Below are 23,523 nucleotides of genomic sequence, written 5' to 3'. Positions count from 1 at the left end.
TGCCGGTGCATCTTTTGCACAGCTGTAAGTTTACCCTGATGCTTTCATCATGAGAAAATACAAAGGGAAGAATTGTAAAAATACAGGATATACTTCTGTGACTTACCGAGAAGCCACAGTTTGCTACAATATGATTCTGCTTGGGAGAGCAATTCCACATTTGGGTATGATTCCAAATACTATCTTGAATAGTAAACCCGATATTTACTGGGGTTTAGGCAAAGTGTAACACGTATATGAAGTTTAATTATTGGTTGAATAGGCAGCATCTTTCTGTCCTTAAAGCTCTAGCTAAGGAACAAAATAGACATTTTAAACATGCCCTAGTTAGCTACCATCTGTAAGAAGCTCATCAGGTGTTTTGAATGATGGAGAAATCAGGTAGCAATTTGCTGAATTTTCCTTCATGTAATTGCTCGTCTCCTACAAAGCACATGGTATACAACTGTTTTACTTTGTCGAATTTCCTTTTTACATTTTTTTTCCTATTTTCACAATATGCCGAATGCTGCTTATTCCTCATAACAAATATAACCCTATAGATCTTCAGGGGTGGGCTTGTCTCTTTTAGTTTGGCACTTGGTATCAAGGCCCATGACCTTGATTGCATGTATTCCTGAAGATTGGTTGGTTAAAGAATAAAGATAGGAAATGGACTGATGGGTTCACGGGGACTACTAGAAGTGTGAACCAGGTGGTCTTGTTCAAATTTTCATTTATTAAAGCACTTTTTGAGCTCTTACTCTGTGCTAGGCACTTGATGCTGGGAATATAAAGATAAGTAAGATACTCCCCACAGAAAAGATGGACACATTGCAGGAACTATACAAGAGTTTGGTGAAATCAGGGATGGCTAGATGTAACATACCACAGGAGTGCCTCACCCACTTTAGGAGTGGGAGGGGGATTCCCGGTGGCAGTGCTCTCTGACCTGAGGGCTTAACAAGAGATTGTAAACTGATGCCTGTGGGCCACATCGGGCCTCAACACATTTTTGTTTGCATCCCCAACTGGGAAATTTCAAATAGCAAATTGGTAAATTTTTCATGAAAAAATGAAAAAGTAGTAAGATATAGCTACTCTGGGCCTGTATTCATAGGCCCAGCAATAAATGATCTTTCCTCTATTTATGGTACCTACCTCTCTCCTGTGTGTTTGAATTAGCTACACTTTCAAACTAAGGATGGATTAAGAGTCAGCTAGGAAGAGTGCTGGACTTTCAGCATGGTAGAGGGGAGGGCCTTATGCCTAAATTACAGTAGTCACTGTTTATCTTTGCTTTGGTAGGCCTTGTATGGACAGACTGTTAATATTTATTATACAATAAGTATAATAATCACCAGCCAAATGTGGGTTTAATACCCCTGACTTGTGAAGGAAATTGACCAGTTTAGATATAGTGATCAGTGCTTAAATCAACGGGAGTAAGGAGAAAGAAATCATTTAGGAAATACTGGAACAATTTATAAAAAGACATTTTACTAAGCATACTTTAAAAAAAAAAAACAGTAAAGGTGAAATAAATTTTACTCCATCTCTTTTTTCTAAGTTAATTTAACTAACATGACACATTTTCTAGCTAGCTTATATCAATTTTCTTAAATTCTTTTGGATTGAGGATTAGCATAGAGAGAAGGCTTGGAATAATTTTTCGGTAAAAAGGAAAGTGACTAAAATTCTTTCCTTATGTTTTCAACTGTAGGATCCAAAGATGGCAAAGAAATAGTATCATTTATCCCTTTATTCAACAGATATCTAGTGAGCAGCATTTGTGTGTCCCGGGAACTGTTCTAGGCACCGCGATTTATCAGTTAAAGAAACAAAACCCAGCATAGATCCTTGCTCTTAGGAACTTATATGCTATCAAAGGAGTTACATAATAAATAATTAGCATACTAAATAGGTAAGTTACATACTAGTGGGTAATAGGGACTTAGAAAAAAAGCAGAGCAGGAGGTTAGGAGTGTAGGGACCAGGATGTTACACTGATAGTTGGGTGGGCAGAAGGAGACTTCAGTAAGTGATGTTTATGCTGGTTTTTCCTCATCTTGTCAGCGTGTGTTACTTCACAGGAAGTAAGGAAATGGCCTTGTCATCACGGGGCAGAGTCAGTTTCCTTTGGTCTTACTTTGTTTCTGCTGTGCTTCGAAACTGTTTTCTTTGACTTTCTCACATGGCTTCAGGACCTTTGCTAATCCTTGACACAAATGAGTCAGAAGCAACATTTGGTTAAAGCCAGAGTGGAAATTTTTGTCTGAGGGTTAATGATGTTTCAAAGCAGGATATGGAATTCACTTTTTGCAATGAGATCTCAAAGAGCAGAATTCAAATTTGTGCATCAGCGTTGGATAAAGAATACACAGACAAGCAAAGGCTGTGTTTCATATTCACAGATTGCTGCCATTGCCATATTATTGTTTCCATAGATCTTAGTTCCCAGTTAAAGACAGCACGACTGCTTCTTATTTCTCCTTCAGCAGTTTGGGGGTAGGAGTTAATACAATTAGATTATTCTGTCATTTAGATTCATACTTCCTCATTGTTGGGGAGTACTCAAAAGCAGAAAGACAAATGGCTTGGTATTTTTGGTATCCCTCCAACTTGGGAACTTTTCATCGCTGTAAACATTAACCTTCCCTGGCTTCCCAAAACCCCATTTTCTATGATCTGCCAAAATAGTAAGCTGTATGTGTTTGATTACATTAGTGTCTATAAATTTGCAGTTGATACCAGACTTACCTGAAATGCCATTCTAACGTTTCTGTTAGAGCTCTTATTTCTTCTTTTTAAAAACCAGTTTAAAAATGTATCTGAGGGTTACTGATGTTAAAAACCAGTTAAAAATACCAGTTAAAAATGTGTCTGGGGCTTCCCTGGTGGCGCAGTGGTTGAGAGTCCGCCTGCCGATGCCGGGGACACGGGTTCGTGCCCTGGTCCGGGAAGATCCCACATGCCGCGGAGCAGCTGGGCCCGTGAGCCATGGCCGCTGAGCCTGTGCTCTGCCACGGGAGAGGCCACAACAGTGAGAGGCCCCCGTACCGCAAAAAAAAAAAAAAAAAAAACACCGGGTTCCCCAACAAAAAAAAAAAAAAAAAAAAAAAAAAGTGTCTGATTCCCCCTAGATTTTGATTTGCATTCAAATTAAAGGTATTAAATGTGTTTTCTGTGTTCAAGGCCGAAAAGAAACCTGTGACATTTTTTAATAGGCTATATACTACTAATTCCCAATTTTAAGTACGATTGGATGACATCTTCCAATTATTGGCTGGGAAAGCCTTCTTGTGCATGCCATATATTTAAAATGGTTTTGCTAAGATGGTTCCCTTTTCCCCCTCCCATGAGGAGAATGTCCAAATGTAATGGTTCTCTTGCTAGAGATGGTGCTATACTTATATATTTTCATCAGTTCAATAAAGCTCTTTATACATTCTGTCCTTGTCCTGTTTTCCCTAAGAAACAGTGTGATCAGTGTGCTTGGAGAGTACAGGATGGACAGTGTCTAACTGGACCATTGGCTGTTGGCCAGCTCAGACCTGGCGCTTAAGCAGGTGTTCCCTAACCCAAGGGTGTTCCATGACCCTCCAGCTCTGTTTCCAAGTCACATTAGCTTGGAAACGTGTATTTTTTCTAGTCCTCTCTTGGAGGCATGTAAAGCCTAATTGCATTTTAGAGACTGTGTGAAATCTTGTGGTAAGAAAGAAAGCAAAGCGACCCCGTTGACCTTCTCCTGATGAAGCATTTCCGTTTGACCAATGCCACCTTTTTTTTGAGTGGAATACCTATTAATTTCCCCACAACCAGTGCATGGAAGAATGCCGCTTTGACTTACCCCATGGATGTAATTCTTGATTTAAATGACATCCAGAGAAAGGAAGGGGACAGATGTTGCTTCAAATAATCCATCGATGTATCTAGTTTCTTGTTAAAAGAAGCTTTACCATGTTCTGTTTGAGAAGATGGTTTCTGTTAGACTGTTTGCTCAGATTTAACATAGAGAAGAAAGTATAGTATGAAGCAAGGGGAGCTAAATATATGGACAAAAATGGGCGGAGCTCTCACTAGCATGACTTAAGTCATGAATCATTAGGTGCATCACGGAGCCAAAGAAGTTGATATTGTGGGGTTACAGAGAGAGGTGTTGTAAAATTACTTGTGGTACTTGAAAGTTAAATATCTCAGGGATGTTAATTAATAATTAATAATATGGAAAAAGTCTCTCTCTCTCCCCACCCTCCCCCATGGATTTAAATAATGCAAATATGAAAATTCAAATTCCCCTTTTCTAGCTTTTGCAACACACTCTTTCAGATAATACCACACAATTATAATTCAAGGGAAAGAAAAAAAATTCGCAAAAATCCATTATCAAAGGAGGGAAAATTTGTGGGTTTCTCCCTTGTGAGCAATATTTGCCTCTCTGATTTATTTTGGAAGCTATTTCTGTCAGCCACGAATTAAAGAATAATGAAAACACAGTTGTTGCTTGTTTGCATAACCTAGATAATTTCACCTAAAAAGAGTTAGTATGTTGGCATGGCCTATTTACCATTCAGATTAAAGACAGGCTGTGCTGAGCAAAAAGAAAATAAAGTCCAGCCATATTCTTGCCTTTTTTCCATTATGTTTTGTTGGCTCTAAGTAGTTAGAGCTCCTTTTACTATTCATTTCTCTGAGCCAAATGGATTTTCCAGTGTTTGAAAAAGTGAGAGGACATATAAAGCTCTTTAGACCAAGCCCTTCTTTTCCTTGGGGCCTGTTGGGTGACCTTTAAGCAAGGCCCACATATAGCCTGGGAGACATTTACAGTGTGGGAAGATTTGCAGTGTGTGTGCGTGCATACGTTGTGTATGTTTCTGAGTACAGCCAAACATACATGCGCACCCACCGGATTGGTAACTTTCAAATGAAGCAAAGAACCTGCAGTGGTTCTTTCCTGGATTCTAACCGATACCTACATAAGGAGGAAGGAATGTCATTTTTCTATTCCCACCTCCATTCTTCCCTTCCAGTGTCGCACTCATAGTGGTTAAAAGTGCAGATGCAGAGCTAGGAAGACCCAGGCTTGTGTTCAGGCTTTGCTGTTTACTGGTGTATAACTTTAGGCACGTTCTTTGGCTTCTGTGAAACTTAGTTTCTCACCCTGTAGGATGAAGGGGGGGTAGTGGATAGTAGTATCTATCTTAGAGTGTTGTAGGAAGCATCGAATGAGAATCCCCGTACAGCAACTAGCACAGTCCCAAACCCCTAGTAAGTTAACATTATTATTCCTCTCTTTCCTAAGTTCTGTCAGTATGCTGAGCTGTTCTGTTTTTCAGAAATGTTTTAGAGGAAGGAAATCGTGTTAAGGCTTGACTTGCTTCCTCATTAGCCTTTTATAAAAAGGTGATTATACAATCCAAAAATGGGCAGAAGGCTTAAATAGACATTTCTCCAAAGAAGATATACAGATTGCCAACAAACACATGAAAGGATGCTCAGCATCACTAATCATTAGAGAAATTCAAATCAAAACTACAATGAGATATCACCTCACACCGGTCAGAATGGCCATCATCAAAAAGTCTACAAACATTAAATGCTGGAGAGGGTGTGGAGAAAAGGGAACCCTCTTGCACTGTTGGTGGGAATGTAAATTGATACAGCCACTATGGAGAACAGTATGGAGGTTCCTTAAAAAACTAGAACTACAACGACCATATGACCCAGCAATCCCACTACTGGGCATATACCCTGAGAAAACCATAATTCAAAAAGAGTCATGTACCACAATGTCCACTGCAGCTCTATTTACAATAGCCAGGACATGGAAGCCACCTAAGTGCCCATCGACAGATGAATGGATAAAGAAGATGTGGCACATATATACAATGGAATATTTTTCAGCCATAAAAAGAAACAAAATTGAACTATTTGTAGTGAGATGGATGGACCTAGAGACTGTCATACAGAGTGAAGTAAGTCAGAAAGAAAAGCAAATACCATGTGCTAACACATATATATGGAATCTAAAAAAAAAATAAAATGGTTCTGAAGAACCTAGGGGCAGGACAGGAATAAATATACAGACGTAGAGAATGGAATTGAGGACACAGGAAGGGGGAACAGTAAGCTGGGACAAAGTGAGAGAGTGACATGGACATATATACACTACCAAATGCTAGTGGGAAGCAGCCGCATAGCACAGGGAGATCAGCTTGGTGCTTTGTGACCACCTAGAGGGGTGGGATAGGGAGGGTGGGACGGAGACACAAGAGGGAGGGGATATGGGGATATATGTATACATATCGCTGATTCACTTTGTAATACAGCAGAAACTAACACAACATTGTAAAGCAATTATACTCCAATAAAGATTTTTTTTAAAAAAAGGTGGTTATATAGGTGATTTCAACTCACTACTATTCTGAGACACCCACAGATTAGCAGTTAGGGTTGAGAAAGAGAAATTTCTCTGTTGGATCTGTCCAAAGAGTGGCTAATGGCTGCGTGTTTCAACTGAAGACCTAGCAGTAGGATTTACAGGAAAAACCAAAAACCAACGCAACTTGGAGAGTCAGTAGATGAGCACATTTCTGGTGGATGTAAAAGATTCAGATGAAAGTGTCTCAAGCTAACGTTTAAGAGCTGCTGACCCCCGATAAGAATATAGTTAATATAATTACTTACTGGCTTGATATGTTTAATCTAGTATCATTTTTAGTATCTTTTACTGAGAACTCTGTGGACTGCAGGAAGTAATGAGGCATCTTACTCCAGCAAAATGTTATGGAACAGTTTTCCGTCCCCTCTTCTGGTCATGTGACCTGCCAACCTTTCCTGAAGTTTTAAAATCTCCAGCTCCCTGGATTCCCATGTCTTCTAGTAGTACTAAATAGACAGAAGTAAATTCTGCCAGTTCAGAGCCCTCTCTTGCTCTGTTGGTTTCTGGTACTAAAATATAGCCTGGCTTGCAAGGTTGGTTTTATGCTTTCCCTTAACTTTATCTTGGATGATCAATGGTGAGTTGGTAAATTTTTCTTTGTCTTTGTTTATTTGTAAATGACCTCAGTGTTCTTGCTGCTTATGCTTGATTGGAGTTTCATTGATAAAACTCTGATGACTTGTATATTTGGCAGTCAAGCCACTGGTTTAAAAACACAAATTTTGATACTCTCTTTTTCCTCTGACAACTGAGTGGCTGCAGGTCAGATAGCATCTGAGAAATAAGGGCAAACTGTAGTAGCATGAGAAATGGATGAGAGATGACTTAAGGGGGAGCTGGCTTCCTGGACCTATGATCTCATCCATTGCCTAATGCTTACCGCTTACTTATTCAAGGAAAGTGGTAAAATGTGGCCAAAGGAAAGAGCAGCAGAGAGAACCATGCTCTTAAGGCCCTAATGATGGTGTCATGGCATCATAGTCCTAGAATTGGAAGGGACCTTAGATCTAATGCCCCTGCCTTCCTAGTGAAAGAAGTTCCTTTCCTGGATGCCAGAATGGCTTGACATTTAAGAGAATAGATTTCAAATCTGGTTGTCTGGGCTTCATTTATTCAACAAAGATTTATTGTGCCATGCACAGCTCTGATGGTGAAGATACAGTCGTAAATAATCAGATCAAGGTCTGGTTTTCAAATAGGTCACAGGTTAGTGCAAGACACAGACACTAATAAGTGAATTCAGAAGTCGATATGTGCTCTGAAGAAAAACAAAGCAAGCGGAAGGGGATAGGGAAAGCTAAAGGAGAGGGGGTTTCTATTTTACGTTGGATGGTCAGGGAAGTCTCACTGACAAGGTGTTATAGTTAGCCCTCTGTATCTGCGGATGCAGAACTGAGGAATGTGGAAGGCCAACTGTACTATGCCATATTGTGTAAGGGACTTAAGCATCAGTGGATTTTGTTATCTGGCGGGGGTGCTGGAACCAACCAAGCTGCCCACCACACGGATACAGAGGGTTGACTTATTTAAGCATTTATTTATTTAAGCAGAAGATACGTTATTCTGTATTATTTATTTATTTCTTATTTAAGCAGAAAATACGTTATTCTGTATTTAAGCAGAGACCTGAAGAACATGGGGAACAAACTGTATAGATGCCTCTGGGAGAAGAGAGTTTTAGGTAGAGGGAAGCAAAGGTCCTAAGCTGGAAGTGTGTTGATATGTTCAGATACAGCAAGGTGGCCAGTGTGCGTGTGCATGCATGTATACGTGTGTGCGTGCGTGCGTGTGTGTGTGTGTGTGTGTGTGTGTGTAGGGAGATCAGACATGAGGTCAGAGAGATAGTGGTGTTTGTGGGTAGGACCTTGCAGGCTATGATAAGAATTTCGACATTAGGTTGATTTGAGAACAGAAACCTTTGGAGAGTTTTAACCCACAGTGTAACATGATGTAATTTTTCCCCCCTTTTTATTTTATTTTTTGTGGATTTTTTTGGATCTAATGTTGTTTTAAATGGATCACTGTATTAATAAGTGTTCTCCAGAGAAACAGAACCAATAAAAGATACATATGTATGTGTATATACGCATGCTCTTACATATATGTATGTATATGCATATGTATGTACGTGTATATATGTAAGAGCATATATATATACGTATATATATATATATATATACACATACATATCTTTTATTGGTTCTATTATTAGGATTCTGTTTTCTCTTAGATTTATTATAAGGAATTGGCTCCTGCAGTTATGGAGAAGTCTCATGACCCACTGTCTGTAAGCTAGAGACTCATCAGGACCAGTGGTGTGGTTCCACTCTGAGTCTGAAGGCCTGAGAATGAGGAGAGCCAGTGATGTAAGTTCCAGTCTGAGGGCAGGAGAAGACCAATGTTCCAGCTCATACAGTCAACCAGAGAGAGTGAATTCTCCCTTCCTCCACCTTTTTGTTCTATTCAGGCCCTCAACTGATTAGATGAGGCCCATCTACATGGTGGGTTGGGGAGCAGGTGGATCTGCTCTCCTCAGTCTACCAACTTGGATGCTAATCTCATCTGGAAACACCCTCACAGACACACCTAGAAATAATGTTTAACCAAATAACCCAGGTATCCCATGGCCTAGTCAAGTTAACGCTTAAAATTAACCATCACAATCGCCCTGCCAGCTGTGTAGAGGGGCAGGGGTGAAAGCATGGAGACTAGTTAGAAGGTAAATATGATAATCCAGGCCAGAAATGAGAGTGACTTGGACCAGCAGGTGGTAGCCATTTATGTCTTTGGGTAGCCTGAGTCTTCATTTTCTTTTATATAATTTAGGGATAATAATAAATCATCCTTTCAGGTTAGAGAGAAGATCTAGATAAAGCATGTAGTACAGTGCCTGGAATACAGCTAGCGTGTATAGCTCTACTGGTTTTGGTGTGATCGTCTAGATTTTGCTTGAAAACATCCAGGATTGGGACATACCATAACACTAGCTATTCAGTCATTGGAAATTCTAATCCTGAACTATTTTTTTCTTCTGCATTGATTTGAAACCTGTTTCTATATAAATTCTACTTATTAGTATGAGTTCTGTTCTCTAGAATAAAATTGGTTGAAATCAAATTTTTATTCTATTCACTAGCCCTGTATTATTTGGATGAAGGTTGTCTTTCAGTTAGAGGGCAAGGACAAGGTTACTCATTAAAAATTCACCCACAGGGCTCTGTCCAATGTGGGAATGTTAATAAATTTGTTCCCCCTTCCCCTGGTTCAGTTGACACAATTCTTTTGGAACAAGCTTCATTTGCACAACATTCTTGACTTTGATCAGTGGTTGAACAATTACTCAAGTCTTTTCTACTTTCTTTTAGAAAAGCATATGGTATCAGGGTAGCAGGGTGGTTCTAGAAAATGGAACAAGATTTAATTTCTTTTTCACAAAGAAGGTTATAAACAGATGGTATGTTGGTAATCTGCACTTATATGGTTTTTTTTTAAGCATACCTTGCCAGTGTTTAATTCTTTGAACCACATAGCAGAATGTGATAGGCTGGCCAAACATGCAAATCATGACCAGAGAATGGGCAAAAGTGGGTGTCCAGGGCTTCCCTGGTGGCGCAGTGGTTGAGAATCTGCCTGCCAATGCAGGGCACACGGGTTCGAGCCCTGGTCTGGGAAGATCCCACATGCTGCGGAGCAACTGGGCCCGTGAGCCACAATTACTGAGCCTGCGCGTCTGGAGCCTGTGCTCCACAACAAGAGAGGCCGCGATAGTGAGTGGCCTGCGCGCCGCGATGAAGAGTGGCCCCCGCTTGCCACAACTAGAGAAAGCCCTCGCACAGAAACGAAGACCCAACAGAGATGTAAATAAATAAATAAAGTGGGTGTCCAATGAGAGAACTTTCCCTTCCATCCACTGAGTCACCAAAGTTTATTCTTTTGAAGTATCTCCTGTATTCCAATTTCCTCTTAAGTCTGTTCCCATCGAAGTCTTGATTCTACTCTTCCATTTGGTACTACTGTGTACCAGCCACTGTGCTAATTGTCTACATAAGGTATAGTCAGTCCAGCTCTCACGTGGGAAGCAGATCCACTGATAGAGGAAGTAAGTGTGCTGAGGGTTCATGTGGGAACCCACTTAAACTAGACTTGAGGAGGTCAGGGAAGGTCTCCTGAGGGGATAAGGCCAAAAGATGAATAGGAGATTGATTGATAGACATGCTACAGGGAGGAGGGGCAACCACGTGTGAGGCACAGAACCAAGGAGGAGAGGTCTACTGAGGGACCCCGCTGAAAGACATCCCTGGAACATGTTGTTGGAAGTATGGGTGTTCTTGGGCAGGAGGCTGGAAAGGCGGGCAGGAGGCTGGAAAGGCAAGCAGGGTCTTGTATGCCGTGTTGAAGAGCATTATGGAGGCACTGGAAGGCTTTGTTCGGGTGTGGGGTGGGGAGGATGGCTTTGGCATAGGGTTGAGAATGGTCTGAAAGTACACAAAGCTGGAGTAGGATGGAGGAGGGGCGGTGGGTAGAGCTCAGAGAACACCCTGGTCAACATATACTGTATTTATCATGGTACACAGTACTTTTGAAGTATGGAGTATTTAAATTATTTTCATGTCCCCAGTTTCTCCTCCTTCCTATCCATTTGGATACTACTGTCAGATTTCTTAAAATGTCGCTGTCATAATGCCACTGCCATTATTAGGGATTCACGTGATCCTATTTGAATCATACTCCTTAGTGCTAACATTCAAGTTCCTCTAGGAACGGTTGTTGCACAGTGTTTACCCAAATCACCTTCTGCTGCTTCTTGTGTGTGAGGTACCTCATACCTCCAGGTCTTTACTTCTTCCTAGAATTGTCCTCTTTTCTTTCTTTTTTATTCCCCCTGCTCAATTTCTGATGATGTCTCACTGCTTGGTCAGGGCATACCTCTGCTCATTATTCAACAAATACTTATTTTGATGAGCAGAACACTGGATTGGGGAGGATTTGTTGATGAAAAGCTTAAACGTGGTTCCTACCCTGGTAACATTTGAGTTATGTTACCTGAGTGTAAAATGATCATCTTCTCTCTGAAAGCATTTAACATTTAAAATCTGATTGAAAAGATTTCATACAAATATCTGTATTGTCTTGTACTCTAGCTGTTTGGCATAGATCCATTTTATTTTTCCACCTAGACTTGAAGTTCACTGAGGGCAGAAACCCAGGAAGGTAATTAGGTATCATTAATCCTCATTGTTGTTGTCATAATAATAGCAGCAAGCACTTATCCAACTTAGTGCAAGGCATCATTCTAAGTACTTTAACTTATTTCATCCATATCATGATCCAAATCAGTCATTAAAAAAATCTCTATTTTTGAAGATCATGAAGTAGATATACAGTAATTGCCTGTTTACTAGTATAACAGTTTTTTGGATTTGTGTGCTCATGTTTTGAGGCCCAACCAGCCATCCCAAGCAAATCATTCACCTAATTGCCAGTTTCCAAAAGTACTGGGACAGGCAGAGGCAAGTTTGCAGTAATTTCCGTGTGACACGTGGAAGATTTTTGTTCCTCTTTTATCTCTTTGTAGAAATAGGAAGCCAACAGGCAAATGGAGGCCCCCAACAGAAGAGTGAGAAGAAAAAGCTACTTGGCTGAATTCTCTCTTCCCTTCAGTTGTCAACTCAGAACAGCTTTCAGTCTTAGACCTCAGCTAAATGCAAAGGTTTTGGTGACCAGTTTCATATATGCTGATGGGGGTAGAGAATTTAATTAGAAATATAGTGAAATCTCAGTTACTTATTGTCCTCTATTCCATTTTTCCTTGTTCTCTTCTTTTTAAATTAAAAATTAATTTTTAATCTTAAATGTGACATGTGCTGGTTTTAAAAACAAAGTTAAAAACCTTTCTAAGTATTGATTATATGAACAGTTCACCTGTACTCCCTTCTAGACTCTTTCTCTGTTAATGTATAGAAACACATGGATGGATACATATTCATGCACATCATGTAATAGAGAAATGGGATCTGTAACTTGAGTTTTGAACCTAGTGTTTTGTGGACATGTTTCTATATAATAATATACAGACCTACCTTCCTTTTTTTTTTTTTTTGCGGTACACGGGCCTCTCACTATCGTGGCCTCTCCTGTCGCGGAGCCCAGGCTCCGGACGCGCAGGCTCAGCGGCCATGGCTCACGGGCCCAGCCACTCCGCGGCACATGGGATCCTCCCGGACCGGGGCACGAACCCGCGTCCCCTGCATTGGCAGGCGGACTCTCAACCACTGCGCCACCAGGGAAGCCCGACCTACCTTCCTTTTTAAGTGCTGCATAATGTTCTCTGGTATGGCCGTATCAAAATTTATTGAACTAGGTCCCTCCTAATGATGGGCCAGTTTTTGCTATTATAAATAAACATTTTTGTACTTACATAAATATGAAAATATATCTGAGATAAATTTCTAGAAATGGAATTGCCCAATTAAAAGGTGTGTGCATTTTAAATCATCACGTGTTGTCATGTTGCCTTTCCATACTGTTGTGTCAGTTTACATTCCCACCAATGGTGTAGGAAAAAACCCCTTCTTTGACACTCTGGGTATTCTCAAAATTTTCACCTTCTCTAATCTGATATGTGAAAAGAACATACTATCTCATTGTTTAATCCACGCTTCCTTTTTTAAAGGAGGAAGTTAATTGCAGCAAAACAAACTCATTTCGTGAATCTATCTTTTAAAAATATGTGGCTCATCCAGTGCCAGTACAGTTTCAGCTGATTTTATACCTTGGTATTCACAGTGCTGTCAAATTAGAAAAATGGGCCCTGTCTGGAAAAGTATACACATAGGAGACATGAATGAATGAAAAAATAACGCTCATAGCGGTGGGCCTAAGGTGGTGGGAGATGCGTTATCACACACACACACACACACAAAAACTCTATGTTCAGCGACAAGATGTTACTAAGTAGGAAAAGAAACTTAAAAATGTAGACAAGTGGCAGCCGAAAAGGTTGTGAGTTAACTAGAAAATTCAATTAACTCTAAAACACCATTTTCTGAACATTTAAGTTAATCAAAGTTTGGTTAGGATATGGATTTCAGATATGCATGGAACCTCTTGGAATCAGGCTGGACACAGTCAGTGCCCCGTTTCTATGGAAGTAAATAGCTCTGTGTTAACTGAAAGCCTCAGTGGTTTTGAATCATTTCCCACCCCCAGTAAGGAGGTCCTTTCGGTTTGCCTCTTCTGGAAAGTGTTTGTGAGTTATTAGCCACGTGAATGTAGGGTTTTAATTCAATCTTTTTGACCCTCTCTTTATCTACCTTAAAAAAAAAAAATCAAGGAAGGGCAAGCAAGAGCATTTGAGTACCTACTATGTAATATTTATATTGTAAGATAATTATTTTTTCCCCCATTTACTTTTACCCTGCAGTTTACAGATCAAGAAACCAGTGCAGAATTAAGTTGCTTGCCCAAGATCCATACTCTTAATTCCTGAATCATAGGGTAGTTTGGACGAAATGAGAACAATCTCTGTGAAAATACATAATGTACTGCCTAGCACATAGTATGTGCTCCCTAAATTTCATTTGTTAGCATGAACAATGGATGAGGCCCATATTAGGTTTTTGTAATCCTAAAAGTTTCTAAAGCTGGACAATGGCCTTTCTAATGTAAAATTGACAACTGGTTTTTATGTACATAAAAGGTGAGTCAGTACAAAGAAGATGTAAGTAGCAAATGATTTTTAAAATTCCAAGGAATTCCAGAGACCAGAGAGTATATGTATAATCTGAATACACTTGTGGCCATAGCCCCAGGTTGAAGGGATTGAGGGGTGTGCTATGAACTTTCAACTGTGTGACCTCAGGCAAGTTATTTGAGGAAAACAAGGGCTGAGAGATTAAGAGGTCTGCTTTACACATCTGGAAGCTTCCAATACACTTAGTGTATATTTAGATGTTGAAACTGAAGTCAGGGTTCAAGCTCAGACTTCCTAATTCAAAGATGAGTGTTCTTTCACCTCCTCATGCATCATGCTTGTGGAGTTACTGGCATTCCCTAGGGGACGTCAGTCTTCCAATTGTTTCCAAGTGCTTCCTGTGTGATGAGGGTAATTAATGAATTGAATGAGGGACTCTAAAGCAAAGAGATCTTTACTGCAACTGGAAAAAAATATTTTATAGCTGTAAAAGTTTCCTGGGTATGGTATGAAATGCAGATCATTTTAATATGGAATGGTGTCTAGTTTTTGAATAATTCTGTGGTTTATGGGGTCAGTAACCTTCAGAAGGAACAAAAGTAGTGTTTTCAAGTTATAAAGATTCCAGTATTTTCTCCTGCTTTCGTTCTAATGGCAGAAATCATGGTGAGGTAGGGGGAAAGTAAGCAAAGGCTGTGTCTCCATTAGACCCGTGGTTTAAATCTCAATTCCTGTATTTACCAGTCATGAGAACTTAGGGTAAGTTACCAAACTGCTTTGTGTGAGGTGGGAATAATTCCGTCTCAAGAGTTGCTATGAAGATTAAACGAGATAATTTTAAGACGCATACCATAGCTATCATAGGAGCTCGACAGATATTCTTATTGCCATCATCTCCTCCTTTCTCCTGCCTCTCATGTAATGAGTATTTTAGTTCCAGGCCAGTGGTCCTCAAGCCAGCAGCATCAGGAGCAGCTGTGAACCTGTTAGAATTATAAATTCTTGAGCCCCACCCTAGACTTACTGAATTAGAAACTCTGGGGATGGGGTCCTGTGATCTGTGTTTCAGTTCCTCCTCCAAGGGTTTCCGATGCACTGGTCCAGAGTATTTGCAGAGCACTCTGTGAGTGAAGTACATATGAGTTGCTCACTATCATGTGCTTTGAAGAACCTACAGGCAGGGCAGGAATAAAGACGCAGACGTAGAGAATGGACTTGAGGACACGGGGAGGGGGAAGGGTAAGCTGGGACAAAGTGAGATAGTGGCATGGACATATATACACTACCAAATGTAAAACAGATAGCCAATGGGAAGCAGCTGCATAGCACAGGGAGATGAGCTCGGTGCTTTGTGACCACCTAGAGTGGTGGGATGGGGAGGGTGGGAGGGAGACGCAAGAGGGAGGAGATATGGGGATATATGTATACGTACAGCTGATTCACTTTGTTATAAAGCTGAAACTAACACACCATTGTAAAGCAATTATACTCCAGTAAAGATGTTAAAAAAAATCCTTTAAAAAAAAAAACAAAAAGGGCTTCCCTGGTGGCGCAGTGGTTGAGAATCTGTCTGCTAATGCAGGGGACATGGGTTTGAGCCCTGGTCTGGAAAGATCCCACATGCCGTGGAGCAACTAGGCCCGTGAGCCACAGCTACTGAGCCTGCGCATCTGGAGCCTGTGCTCCGCAACAAGAGAGGCCATGACAGTGAGAGGCCCACGCACCGCAATGAAGAGTGGGCCCTACTTGCCACAACTAGAGAAAGTCGTTGCCCAGAAACGAAGACCCAACACAGCCAAAAATAAATAAATAAATTAATTAATTAAAGTACCCTTAATTTAAAAAACAAAACAAAAGAAAATAACAAAAAAGAAAAAATTTTTTTAAACAAATTTATTTATTTATTTATTTTTGGCTGTGTTGGGTCTTTAGTTGTGGCACACGGGCTTAGTTCCTCCGTGGCATGTGGGACCTTCCTGGCCCAGGGCTTGGACTCTTGTCCCCTGCATTGGCAGGTGGATTCTTAAACACTGCACCACCAGGGAAGCCCAAGACAAAAGAATTTTAGCAATGAAGATCTATATTCCCACCACCTCATAGATTCTAACATTAACTTTTTACTGTTCTTGCTTCATCACACATCTGTTGTCCATCCCTTTAACTTATCCTTCTGTCCTCTGTATTGTGTAGTTTTGTTTTGTTTTGTCTTGTTTTGTTTTTTGGCCACACTGTGCAGCATGAGGGATCTTAGTTCCCTGACCAGGGATCGAACCTGTGCCCCCCCGCAGTGGAAGCGCAGAGTCCTAACCACTGGACCGCCAGGGAATTTCCTGTATGATATAGTTTTAATACTCACTGTGAATTCTCTTGTAGAATGTAAGTACTGCATTCTCCAGTTGTTTGCTTAGATTGGTTGAATGGTTGTATTTTACGCAGATAACTTGCTTAGTCTTACGTCATGGCTAAAGGAGTTTCTTGACCCTTTATTATTTTGGGATTTGTTCCTTTCTGTGTTGCTGAGACCTTGTGTGCATTCTGAGAGGGTCAGAAGGGCTGCTTGAGAGTTCAAATAGGGACTCTTCAGGGACACAGGAGGAGGAGGGAGAAAGTGATAAATGAGTTCAGTGGAATCTACTGATGTTTAATCTGGGGTGTGCTTATTCTCACTGCCTGTCCTGGGCCTGTTGACTGGGGCGCTGGGGCCAGCTGAGGGCTGGCAGTTCTGAGGTCTAGTGTTTCTTTGGAGGAAATGGAAGGATGTAAACTTGGCAAGCCTTCTTGTTGTTGTTGTTTTTTCTCTTGGAACCATTGGTTGCTTTTCTGGGTGTACTGTGTCGTAAGATAGTATCTGGCACAGAGGGATCCCTTAGGAACTAGTATCAGAATTGGGGCCTGCCTCTGTTAAGAAAGGCAGCACAGGTGAAACAAAAGGGAAAACCTCAGAATGGTCAACTGAAGAGTTATTGAATTACTCATGTTGGAAGCAGGTCTTAGCGCTCCTAGTGCCTGCTCCCTGCTCTGATTGAAATGTTCTTCCAGGTTAGCAGATTTAATTGGCTTCGTTGTGAGGACTGATGGGACTGCAGCGTTTCCAGTGGATTTATCCTCAGAGCTATTACTTTACCCAAGTTTCTTAATTTAAATGTTTCATGATCACTTGAGATCAAGATAGAAGCTTTTGATCATTCTTGCTTGGTGGGAACTGGAGGTACTTTTAACTGGGGCCTAGATTTAATCTACCACATTGAATGACTGTTCTCAAACTTACGGGGTGGATCTGAGTACCCTTTTCCAGAAAAAGTAACAGCACTATTTTAGGGTAAAGTGTTTCAACGTACTTTAAATTTTTATATATATTTAAAATTTGCAAATATAATTTCCCCTTTAGACTTCCTTTACTATTTCTTCTGGAACTAGTTGATGCATGTATTTTTTATGAAGATGAATTTTCCAAAATGATATAAAGGCAGTGATGATGGACATATTTTCAGACCTGAGGGCACGGATGGTATTGAACCTAGTGGTTCTGACTTGGTTGCACGTTGGAATCACTTTGAGAGCTTAAAAATACTGATGCCAGTTCAGCAAGGTTTCAGAATACAAAATACAAAAACCAATTGTATTTCTGTGCACTAGCAAAGTAATATGATAATGGCATTAAGACAACAATTCTATTTACAATAATATCAAAAGGAATAAAATACTTGGGAATAAATTTAAAAAAGAAGTACAAAGCTTCTACTCTGAAAACTACAAAACATTGTTGAAAGAAATTCAAGAAGACTAAATACCCCATTTCATGGATTAGAAGACTTAATATTATTAAAAATGACAGTATTCCCCAAAACGGATCTACAGATTCAACACAATTCCTATCAAAATCCCAGCCATCTTCTTTGCAGACATTGACAAGCTGATCTTAAATTCATATGGAAATTTGATGGACCTAGAATAGCCAAAACAATTTTGAAAAAGAAGCACAAAGTTGGAGAACTCACTTCCTACTTTCAAACTTACTACAGTGCTATAGTAATCAAAACTGTGTGATACCATCAAAAGGACAGACAGATAGATGAATAGAATAGAATTGAGAGTTCAAAAGTAAATTCTCATGTTGTCAGTTGATTTTCATCAAGGGTGCCAAGGCAATTCAAAGGGGACAGAATAGTTTTTCAACAAATGGTGCTTAGACAACTGGATATCCATTTGCAAAAGAATGAAGTTGGACTGCTTCCTCACACCATCGACAAACAAATCAAAAATGGATTATAGACCTAACTATAAGAGCTAAATCCCAAAAAATCTTAGAAGAAAATATAGGAAATAGAAAAAATTTAATGACCTTGGGTTAGGCAAAGCATGAACAAAAGGAAAAAAATTATACCCTATCAAAATTAAATACCTTTATACTTCAGTGGATGCCATCAAGAAAGTAAAAAGATAACCTACAGAATGAGAGAAAGTATTTGCAAATCATGTCTAATAAGGGGCATATGTAGAATAAATAAAGAATTCTTAAAATTCAATAGTAAAAACACAATTAAAAATGGGCAAAGGATCTGAATAGACATTTCGCCAAAGAAGGTGTACAAATTATCAATAAGCACATGAAAAAGTGCTCAAAATCATTAGCCATCAGAGAAATGCAAATCAAAACCACAGTGAGATACCACTTTACACACATTAGGATAGATAGAATAAAAAAGACAGTAACAAGTTCCGGTGAGGATTTGAAGAAAATTGGAACCCTCATTCTGCTGGTGGGAATGTAAAATGACGCAGTTGCTTTGGAAGATAGCCTAGCAGTTCTTCAAAAGACAAACGTAGAGTTATCTTATACCACATCCACTCCTAAGTATATACCTAAAAGAAATGAAAACATGTATATATTATTGAAAGAAGCCAGTCAAAAGGACCACATGTTGTCTGATTCAGTTTATGTGAAACATCCAGATTAGGCAAATCCATAGGGACAGAAAGTAGATGGCCATTGCCTAAACCTGGGGTGGGAGGATTTGGGGGGGAATGGGGAGTGACTACTAGTTGGCATGGGGTTTCTTTTGGGATTATGAAATGTTCTAAAATTGATGTGTGATAGTTGTACAGCTCTGCAATTATGTTAAAAGCCATTGAATAAAAGCAATAAAACATATACATATATAAAATACACATGTATATATATGTATAATATACACATGTACATATATCAGTACATATACATGCATATATAACATACTGATGCCTGGTCCTTCCCTCTGAAATTTCTGAGTTGATCAGTCTGTGGTGTGGCCTGGGCATTGGACTTTTGGAAAACTCCCCAGGTGATTCTATAAAGCACCCAATGTAGAGAGTCTTTGTTACTAGACCTTGTTCCTCAAGAGTGTATTCTGTGTGCCAGCAGCATCAGTAAGACCTGGGAGCTTATGAGGAGGGCAGAATCTCAGACCCCACCCCAGATCTACTGAATCAGAATCTGCATTTTTAATAGGATCCTTGAGTGATTCGAATGGACATTAATGTTTAAGAAGCATTTTCAGTAATGTATTTGAATAGTAAGGCTGGTGAGTGTTATCTTTGAAATTCACTACCTTCCTGTTGAAACACCCTTCTTCCTTTTACCCAGGGCTTCTCCTTAAGGCTACTCTTTGGGGTTCCTGAAGGGTTCCCTGTTCCAATGTGTCTGTATGTGGGGGCCTTCCCTACGTACTACCAACCAATTTTCGGATACCAGCAGAGTCTGGAGATGGTGTTACATTCCAAAGGTTAAGGGTTCAGTTGTGCAAGACTCTCCCCACCCCACCCCCTGACCACACACACACCTGCCCAATTCAGGCACCAGTCATAAGCCCAGGTTGTTACTTGGGCTTCTGACCACTGGCTCAGATGTAGATTCTTACGACTCCTTCCACAGACTTTGGATGCCAGTCTGAAGCCCAGGTTGTTAACTGTTCTGCTGACTGATTGGCTGTAAATCAGAGGATCCCACAATCTCCTCCTTGGATTTGATTAATTTGCTAGAGAAGCTCATAGAACTCAGAGAAACATTTTACTTCCTAGATTACTGGCTTTTTATGAAAGAAAATAACTTAGAAATAACCAGATGGATGAGATGCATAGGGCAAAGTATGGGAAAGGGCACGGAGCTTCCAAGCCCTACCCAGCTCACCACTCTCCCCAAATCTCCACGTATTTACCAACCAGGAAGCTTTCTGAACCCCATCATTTTGGGTTTTTATGGAGGCTTCATTACGTAGGCACAACTGATTAAATCATTAACCGTTGGTGATCAATTAAACTTCCAGCCCTTTTTCCCTTCCTGGAAGTTGAGGGTTGAGACTTGAACGTTCTAATCCTTTAATCATAGCATTGGTTCCCCTGGCAACAAGCCTCCCATCCTTAGGTGACCTGGGGGCATTCCAAAAGTCATTTCATTAATCTCCAAAATGTACAAACAGCTCATGAAGCTCAATATCAAAAAAACAAACAACCCAATCAAAAAATGGGCGGAAGGCCTAAATAGACATTTCTCCCAAGAAGACATACAGATGGCCAAGAAACACATGAAAAGATGCTCAACATCACTAATTATTAGAGAAATGCAAATGAAATCTACAATGTGGTATCACCTCACACTGGTCAGAATGGCCATCATCAAAAAAACCTACAAACGGGCTTCCCTGGTGGCGCAGTGGTTGAGAGTCCGCCTGCCGATGCAGGGGATGCGGGTTCGTGCCCCAGTCCGGGAAGATCTCTCACGCCATGGAGCGGCTGGGCCCGTGAGCCATGGCCGCTGAGCCTGCACGGGACGCCTGTGCTCCGCAACGGGAGAGGCCACAACAGTGAGAGGCCCGCGTACCTCAAAAAATAAATAAATTAAATAAATAAATAAATAAATAAATCTACAAACAATAAATGCTGGAGAGGGTGTGGAGAAAAGGGAACCTCCATGCATTATTGGTGGGGATGTAAATGGATACAGCCACTATGGAGAACAGTATGGAGGTTCCTTAAAAAACTAAAAATAGGGCTTCCCTGGTGGCACAGTGGTTGGGAGTCCGCCTGCTGATGCAGGGGACGCAGGTTCGTGCCTCAGTCCGGGAAGATCCCACGTGCCGCGGAGCGGCTAGGCCCGTGAGCCATGGCCGCTGAGCCTGCGCGTCCAGAGCCTGTTGCTCCGCAACGGGAGAGGCCACAGCAGTGAGAGGCCCGCGTACCGAAAAACAAAAAACAAACAAACAATAAAAACTAAAAATAGAACTACCATATGACCTAGCAATTCCACTACTGGGCATATATCCAGAGAAAACCATAATTCAAGAAGACGTATGCACCCCAATGTTCATTGTAGCACTATTTACAATAGCCAGGACATGGAAGTAAGCTAAATATCCATCAACAGAGGAATGTAGAGCCCGTGCGCCTAGAGCCCGTGCTCCACAACAAGAGAAGCCACCGTAATGAGAAGCCTGTGCATCACAACAAAGAGTAGCCCCCGCTCGCCACAACTAGAGAAAGCCCACACGCAGCAACAAAGACCCAACACAGCCAAAAATAAATGAATAAAATAAATAAATAAATAATATTTAAAAATTTCTATTAAAACAAACAAACAAACAAAAAACATATGGATACCAAGGGGGAAGGTGGGGGGAATGAATTGAGAGATTGGGATTGACATATATACACTGTTGATACTATGTATAAAATAGGTAACTAACAACCTACAGTATAGCACAGGGAACTCTACTCAGTGCTCTGTGGTGACCTAAATGAGAAGGAAATCCAAAAAAGGGGATATATGTATACGTATAGCTGATTCACTTTGCTGTACAGTATAAACTAACACAATATTGTAAAGCAACTATACTCCAATTTTAAAAAATGTAAAACAATAAAGTCATTTCATTAACATAACAAAAGGCACAATTCTCTCTCTTACCACTTAGGAAATTCCAAGGGTTTTAGAAGCTTTGTGCTAGAAAAAGGATGAAGACCAAGTATGTTTTTCTTAATATAAATCACAATATCACAGCTGCCCTTCCCAATGGGGATCTCGTAGTTTTTAGTGTTTCTTGTCTGTAAAAACATTTGTCTTATATCCTTTTCTTTGGGGCTCTGTGCTCTGCAGAGCCCTGAATGAAGTGAGAGTGAGCCATCTGGGGGAAGAGCATCCCCGGGAGAGGAAATGCAAATACCAAGAAAGGCCTTAGGACAGGAACAAGTTGGGCACGTTGGAGAAATAGAAGGCTCGTGTTAATAAGGGAGGAATGCTGTAGAAATGAGGTCGGGGCAGTAGCTTGGAGTTGGAATGTGTAGGACCTTGTGAGGCATGGTAGGGAGTTTGAGAGGCAATCTAAGTGAGGTGCACATTCATTGGAGGGTTTGGGGCAGGAAAATAATATATGATTTTTATTTTAAAAATGTATAAAGAGCACTCTATAGGCTGCCCTATAGAGTAGAAGCCAAGAGACCCCTGAGAAAGCTCTTGCAGGGCTCTTTGAAAGAGTGATGGTGACTTGAATTGCAGTGGGTGTGGTAGGAGGTGGTTAGATTTGGGACCTGTTTTGGTTGTGGAGTTTGAGGAAGAGAGGAATCAGGGATGGTCTTTGTTTTGGCTCCCCAAGTAGGTAATTGGTTCCAGTTACTGAGATGGGAAGCCTGGGGATGTGGGGAAGCATGTGTGTTGATATGATGGGGCAAGCGGATCCCAAAGCTCTGCTAAGTCAAGTCTGAGGCTGTGATTAGGCAACCAGGTGAAGATGTGTAGTAGGCATTTATTGGATATAGGGGTAAGAGAGAAAGAGGTGTCAACCCAGAAACTCCTAGGTTTCTGGGTTGTACAACAGCGTGGATGGAAATGCTATTCCTAGAGATAGAAGACACTGGACAAGGATGGGATTTGGGGGAGGGGATCATGAATTCAGCTTTGCATTTGAGTGTGAGGTCCCTCTGAGCCATTCAGGGCCCAGTATGCTAAGTACCCAGTTTGATGGGCAGCTTTGGAGCACATGTGGAGAGACCTGGCCTGGAAGGGTTAATTTGGGATTCGTTGATTTATTGGTTGAGATTCGGCCAGGAGAATGGAAATCACTCCTGGTCTTTCAAAACAGGAAGTTTCATTCAGGTGATTGGTTATAAAGGTGATGGAGGACCGAGAAGCCAAATAGGGCAGTGAAGCACCTAGATATTAGCCACAACAGGAAGCGGCACTCCCCTGGAAGCTAGGGGACAAGAGGAAGAAAAGGTATTACTAGAATAGGAGTTAGGGTATCTGGTGAGAGCTAGAGCCATTGTGGGAGCTAGAGCCATGGGGAAGGGTCCTGTCCAGGAGGAGCAGGAGATGCAGCCCCTGTCGGAGGTCAGTACAGAAAGCAAAGGGGTGGAGGTGGAAATGCCCAGGCTCTTTCCC

General features: G+C 40.8%; 1 protein-coding gene across 1 annotated transcript in view; it reads left to right on the top strand.

The window, feature by feature from the left end:
• RNF144B (ring finger protein 144B) overlaps positions 1 to 23,523 on the top strand; it is a 69,687-nt gene that overhangs the window by 190 nt on the left and 45,974 nt on the right. Inside the window, 1 exon segment of the mRNA XM_007461254.1 lies at positions 1 to 24. This exon segment is cut by the window's left edge and continues 37 nt beyond it. Within this exon segment, the coding sequence (XP_007461316.1) occupies positions 1 to 24 (24 nt within the window).

This window comes from Lipotes vexillifer, unplaced genomic scaffold (genome assembly GCF_000442215.2).
Source record: "Lipotes vexillifer unplaced genomic scaffold, Lipotes_vexillifer_v1.1 scaffold863, whole genome shotgun sequence".
NCBI lineage: Eukaryota > Metazoa > Chordata > Mammalia > Artiodactyla > Lipotidae > Lipotes > Lipotes vexillifer.
The sequence above is the reverse complement of the archived record's forward strand: the minus strand, read 5'-3'. Positions and strand labels throughout refer to the sequence as shown.